Raw genomic sequence first — 6,748 nt, forward strand, 5'->3', positions numbered from 1 at the left:
TTCAATGTTCTTTCTCTGACAGATTCGTGTCGACGGAAACAACGAGCGCAGCGTGCAGCATTCGTCAGCTGGCCGAGGAGGAGGAGCAGCGCATCCTTCGTCTCAGGGCGCCATCGGCCTCGGAGGGGAGGGCCAGCCCCGCCATCATCACCAGAGACCCATGAGGGATCGAGGGATAAAAAAGGACAAACAGGACGCTCCTGCACTGGTGAACGGAGTGTCGTAGATGCAGCGATGGAGGACCCCTGTCACACACACACCCTCACACACACACACACACACACAGAGGCAACTTCTACACCATCTCTGGCGTTTCTCTTTTTCCTGCCTTCATCACACTGAGGAGGACTGATATTTCCATCAGCATGGAGACATTTAGTGAATCCCTACAGCAGAGCTGGTCTGGTTTCTGCTGGTTCGCTTCGTTCCCGTTTGGCGTCGTCTCCTGTTTACTGTGGAGTAAAGGAAGCCTGACGGTTTTGGACTCGAGGAACAGAAGAAGTCCGTTTTCTGTCAAAGAGGAGCTCCTTTTCACTCCAAAGGAGATCACACAAAAACCTTTTTGTTTCTTTCTATCCCCAGGCTCACTCACACACAAACGGAAACGATGACAGCAGAAATCTATGGAAATAGCAGTAGCCGTCAGGCTAGGCTCCTACTGCGTAAGATGGGAGGCTAACCGTAGAGATGATCCAGGTCTTTGTGGTCTACATTGTTCTCCCGGTGCAGAAATCAGTTTGGTCATTCAAAACTCCAAAAACCAATATTTTTCAGTCAGCTGCAACACGAGCCCGGACGTATCATAAGCAGAGATTTTTCAGGCGTTGCCCCAAATAACGCGTACACCGTGGGAGGCGCGTGGTTGTGGGAAAATGTTCACAGATGGCACTTTAATTTTATTTTCTACCTTTTCACACTGAAATACAAAAAGAAAAGAGGTATGCACTCCTGAATTAAAGCTCTACATCAGGCTGTGGTTTAAACGGCATGAATTATAAAAAAAAAAAAGAAAAAAAAAGTCAACCCCGTTCTGAAGCAAACAGACTTAAATCGGGGGCACTTTGGTGTAAATCATTTGGTTTCAAAAAGGAAACTAAGACCCAGCTGGACGGTTAGCTCCAAAACGTCTGGTTGTACTACGTCAATAAAAAAAGAGAAAAAAAAAGCTGACATGAGATAAAAAGGTTAAACCACTGACTGGACGGCTCCAGCCTGTAAAGGACGATACTCAGACAGCAGCAGCAGCCCTGTCCTGCTGTTGGTCCAACTGCACTGATTCACAAGTTGGTCTTCTAACCTGCATTTACGCTCTAGTCCCAGCGAACTAGTAGGTAAAATATCTACAAAGAAACCAGTCCTCTTGTTTTACTGATAACTCCATCAACTATTCATTTCCAAATCTTCTAGATGAACTCAGTCGTTTTGTTTTAGGTCTTACCTCCCCCTCCCCTCTGCTTGTTTAGACTCTTTCCTTCCTATTTATCTTTTCTTAGATCATCACATCTTGGCTGCGTTTTGTAAATGAGGACTCAAACGAGACATTTTCTCTGAGCTTTGAGACGGTCAGTGAAGCAGTCATTATGTGCCTGTAAGTTTCAGAAACTGTGAGCTTCTTTTGTTTTGTTTTTTCTTTGATGATGAGGCTCCTTTATGACGGTGCCTTGGCCTTTTCTTCCTTTTTTTGTCTGTAAAATTAGTTAATGTTAAGGCAACAGTCATCAGCATATTGACATGTAATGACGATTCTCTGATTCTCTATGGCTGTTTATAAATTAAAGAAGTCCCCTCTTGTTTTTTTTTTTTGTTTTTTGTTTTTCAATAATCAAAACAATACTGATAGATTTGAACAGTAATCTGATGCATTTATGTTTTTTTCTTTGTTTTTTTTTTGGTGAATGGTTTACATGGAAGGGATCAGTACAGTTTAGTTGGCGAGAAGCTTTAAAAGTTCGTATTTGCTGCGATCTCTTCTATTAAGTCCTCTGTTAAAACTGACTGTAATAATGGAAATGAGCAAATATGGAGAAAATCTGGGATCTGATTAGAAAAAACATACAATAAAAAATAAACCTCTGTATCTAAACAGTACGGAAGAGGATTAGGGCCACTGAAAAAATAAAAAAGGTGAACTGATTTTTATATTTTATTTCCGTATAATATGAAAATTATTTGAATTCTGAAGGATTTAAAAAATAATACTGGCTTTTTTCTCTGAATTCTGACTTTTTTGCTCACAACTGTGAGGAAAAAGTTCAGAATTCTGACTCTTTTTTTTTTTTCCCATATTAAACTGAAATAATATTTAAAATTCAATATTATTTTTTTTTTTCAGTGGCCCTAATCCTCTTCCGTAAAAAAGGCCACAGGAAGTTTTTCCAAAGATGAATCTGTAGGCTGTTTAATTTAAGAAAATGCTAAAGAAAAAGTTTTAATAATTCTCAACGGTGACTAAAAATTTTTTCTTCAAAATCTTTTTATTAATTAATTATTATTAATAACAACTATTAATTAATCAACCAAATTATTTAATTAAATCTAAACTAATCCTTTCCTAGCTCAGAGTAACATCAGTTCATCATTTAATCACATAACTGAAAAACTAGCTCACTGTATGACACCACCAGCTGTAAATATTTAAGGCTGATTTATACTCAGAAACCAGGTGTTTTGCGTGTGTGTCGCAGTTAACGCAGGTATGCCCCCGCCCATTTCGCAGACACTTTGGTGCGCTGTCACTTCCTGATCCATCCCAGAAGCACGATCCGTCTTGCGCCAGGGCCATTAGCTCAAGTTAATCGCCCTCGATTTTATTTTGTTGAAAATAAAGACCTAAATTATGTTTTTCCCTCCTCAAAAATAGTAAACTTGCTAAAATAGTGTTAAAGGTTAATAATGTATTCCTGAGAAAATAAATGCCTTAAAATCCTTTCTGATTTATCAGTCCTTTCTCCCCAATCTGCACCGGAAATGGGATCCTACTCTACTTCCGAGAGCTAACATGTTCGGCTTTGGATTTAAACATAAATCTAGTCTTTTTGAGTTTTATGTTTTAGTTTCATTTTAATCTAATGCTATCTAGTGCGTAGTCTAAAGAAAGAAAAGACTAAAATGCAGATGATTTAATCAGATTTTGCCGGACTATTCTGAGCATGTCCCATGATGACGTCAGAGAAGCAGTTTAACGAAAAAGTAAAAAGCATCTAAATTGTCTCACAAAAGTGATAAAACATTTTTTAAAGATGTGTATTAGCATTCTTTAGAGAGGATAAAAATAAGCAATTTTAGTACCATAATTACATTATTTATGGTAAACCGGATGTGATGGACTGATTGTGCTTCCAGGGCAGATTGGGCAGTGACATGCACCTCTCCAAAATTGTAGGTGACTGCAGACAGGAGGTCTCTGATTGGTTGAATCTACATCCGCTCTACACTATGCGTATTTCCTGTTTGGTACCTTACCAGCTTGTTTTGTTTGTATGACCGCCATTGTGGAAAACGACTCGTGAAAATGGACTAGCTAGAAGAGCGAGGTGCACGAGAACGCTGGGACCCTTTTTCCACCTGGATCCCCGCTCTTTTTCACCCTCATGTCTCTTCGTTGTCACAAAAACTTGTCCCCACTTCCTCACCGCCTCGGCCGTATCTAGACCAAGCTAGTTCCTGATTATCCCTCTTGCGCTGCGACGTGGAATTGCATAGCGCAGACCACGCTTCAAAATTGGGCATAATTGAAAAATATCTGCCTCATACCTGCATCAAGCTCACTACGACACACTGCTGCAGGACTATAACCAGCCCTTTACACCCATACGGACAGATACGTACATTGAAACATGATGTCACACAGACCCCGCCCATCAGTTTGGTTTCTGGAGGGCAAAATTACCAGCGCCGTGTATCGTTTTTAGTGAAGTTACCGAGCTAACGCACTAAATGTTAAATTTACACGTTATTTAAATGATCTCATCGATGCTTGTGCTGTAGGGTGCACAAGCAGACGAAGGAAGGATAGTGATGTCAAATTTCATAGGTTCAAAACTGGACATGAATCCAAAATATCTGCATCAATCTCACTGCAACACATTGTTGAAACCTGATTGTTTTACACTTTGAATTCCGTTAGCCTTTAGGATAAGAGCACCTCCCAGAGCCGAAGATTTAAACAAAAGCTTCTTTTTTTTTGTAATTTTTTGTACAAAATTCCATCAGATTTGGTTAAAACTTGGATTGGATTTTTATGCCAAATCGCTCAGCCCTTTTAGCATCCCGCTTAAGACTGAACTCAGTGATACGGAGGTCTGTAGATCTTACAAAACAACTTCTTTCTTTTATGAAGTTCGCACTGACTTCCACTCATTGTGTCTTAAATCTGACATGGAGGCGTGAAAGGTTCCAGAGTCCTGGTGGTGCCATTGTTAAGGACCGTGGTTTCCATTTCCTGAGCTGAAGGTGTCGAATCTTCATGGAGCCGATCACAAGCACCCGTATAAAGTTTCATTTCTGGGTGTAAAATAAGTGAGACTGCCGATAAAACCAAGAGAAGGGCTGAGGTTAATCCCCGTCTTCACACCTGGATAGTGTCCTTTTTAACTCTAATGTTGCATATACCTCTTTCATTTAGACTTTAAAATACATTCACTAGATTTTGACTATAATTATTAGCAGTCATTAGCTGAAAAAGTTCAACTTAGAGTCAGTTACTGTAATAAATCATGACATGTTTTTTTTTCTGCTTTAAAATTAGATTAATCTGTTTCTCCTTCGTTAATGTATTAAGACTGCTTTATCTTGTTTACACTGCAGCCATTTTACATTTAGTTCCTCTGGTGTGGATTTAAACCAATTTGTCCAGCAAAAGTAACCTCTGCATTGTTACCGGATTATCTTTAAAAGCATCGAAGATATGACGGCATAATGTATATAATGTCATTATTTGCTTGGGAAAAGATTTGTACAATTGTTTTAGATGCACTCTTATGCTGTTTTCTTTTTTGTTTGTTATTGAGCTAAATGCTTGAGCTCTAGAGAATAAACTGAAGGCTGTGCAGAAAAGTAAGACCCTCCTCCCTGGTAGGTTGATATAAACTGCTTCTATAGAGTGAGTTGGTGGGAAATCTGTTCAGAAGTAAATAAAAAAAAAACTGAACCCACTCAGGGAATTCGACCCAGTGACTGAGGGCAGCTGTCCTTTACAAAGACTCGGATAAATGATGACAGTATTAAAATAAGTCGCAGTTTCCTGATATATTTAGCCTTTTTTTTCTAAATCTGTCCCTCAGATCTGGAGCTGCTGTGGTACCATTTTCGAATTAAACATCCAGGACGGTTTTATAAACAAGTCGGCGAGTTTGGTGGGTTCTGATCGCCGGGGCTCCCGTCACGTTTCATAACTTTTATAGTTTGGGTGTCTTAAGACCTGAAGTCTTAGATGGGGTTCAGGTAGAGTCAGATGTTTTCTACCAGTCAGGTCTTTACATTTTCTGTGAGCTTCTCCTGGTCTAATGTAAGGAAATTTAAAGTCGTAGGGAAATCGTATTTAAATGTCAAATCATTCTGGCTTAAACATGTATAGAAATGCACTCTTTAACAGACAATATTGTCCCAAAATTTAGAAAATTTCTATTTTTGAAAAAAATCCTGTTTTAAAATCTGTTTTTTTTTTTCTTCGTCATCTTATTCAGGCCAGTTAGTTATACGTCAGTCTGAACACCTAAATTCGGCCAATCGTAGATCAACGGTCATCTGTCAATCACATTTTTTCGTTCATAGCATCTTGATTCATATGTCGCAGCTAATATACGCAACGGTAGAAATAAGAATCATTTACTTTCCCATTGAGTTCAGTCCCAGTGTTCACGGGGATGGACGTCTGTGTCTTCAGCAGGCGTAGAGCTAACAGAACTGGCAGCGTTGCGAGGCAAGGGCTCAAACATGTACGGCTGGAAGCCTTCTACACCAAACCAAGCTTCTGCCGCCCTGGCGTCCTCTTCCACAACATCTTCCTCCCCGCTTTCCTCCTCTAAATAAATAATGTATGACGGAGGAGACTCATCCACGACCTCCGACACTAAACTCTCCTCCTCTTGCATGTTTCCTCTGTCCATAGCGTTCCTTGACAGTGTCGTTTCTAAGTCACCAATTTAGTGCTACTTGGTCCCAATGGAATTTCCCATTGGGAACCTACTAGCACCAAGTTGCTAACTGGTTAGCAAGATACTTCAGAGACACCGGCCACAATCAAACATGCGAACCTTCCACCACAGCAACCTCGCCCTCTTGATAAACGACCAATCACATTCACTTTATTCACTCGTGGAAAGTCATGCACCACTCGGGAGAATTCGGAAATGCGACGGTTGGAACAGCTGTTTTCCTACGACATTAATTTTTACCCCGTTTACACTACCCTTAAAAAACTGAGCCGAGACCGGTCCGAGCTCAGTAACTGAGATAACTTGTCGTGTGTGAACGGAAACAACCTGAACTGAACCGAGATAGACATAACCGGACCGCGCTAACTGCAGACCAGTTTCCGAGGTGGGTTCGGCTCGGTTTTTTCCTGGCTCGGTTCTCTGATAACAAGAGCGCATGAGCAGAACGCGTCATCGCCGACTGGCTGAACATGCCGATTCTCAAAAGCCGACTTTCTCAAGTACATCCACGCAAGGTTGCCGTCTTCGCCTGACCCACCGCAAACACGGAAGTACAGCAATAATAATCAAGCATAACTTTCTGAATGTGACGG

At 40.6% G+C, this 6,748-nt stretch overlaps 1 protein-coding gene across 1 annotated transcript in view; it reads left to right on the top strand.

Moving 5' to 3' along the window:
• The window catches only part of fmr1 (fragile X mental retardation 1), a 16,186-nt gene extending 14,050 nt beyond the window's left edge, over window positions 1-2,136 (top strand). The window contains exon 12 of the mRNA XM_015389142.1: window positions 23-2,136. Within this exon, the coding sequence (XP_015244628.1) occupies window positions 23-226 (204 nt within the window). The 3' untranslated portion in view covers window positions 227-2,136. The remainder of the gene's footprint in view (window positions 1-22) is intronic.
• Window positions 2,137-6,748: the final 4,612 nt, after the last annotated feature.

This window comes from Cyprinodon variegatus, unplaced genomic scaffold (genome assembly GCF_000732505.1).
Source record: "Cyprinodon variegatus isolate N-32 unplaced genomic scaffold, C_variegatus-1.0 Scaffold449, whole genome shotgun sequence".
NCBI lineage: Eukaryota > Metazoa > Chordata > Actinopteri > Cyprinodontiformes > Cyprinodontidae > Cyprinodon > Cyprinodon variegatus.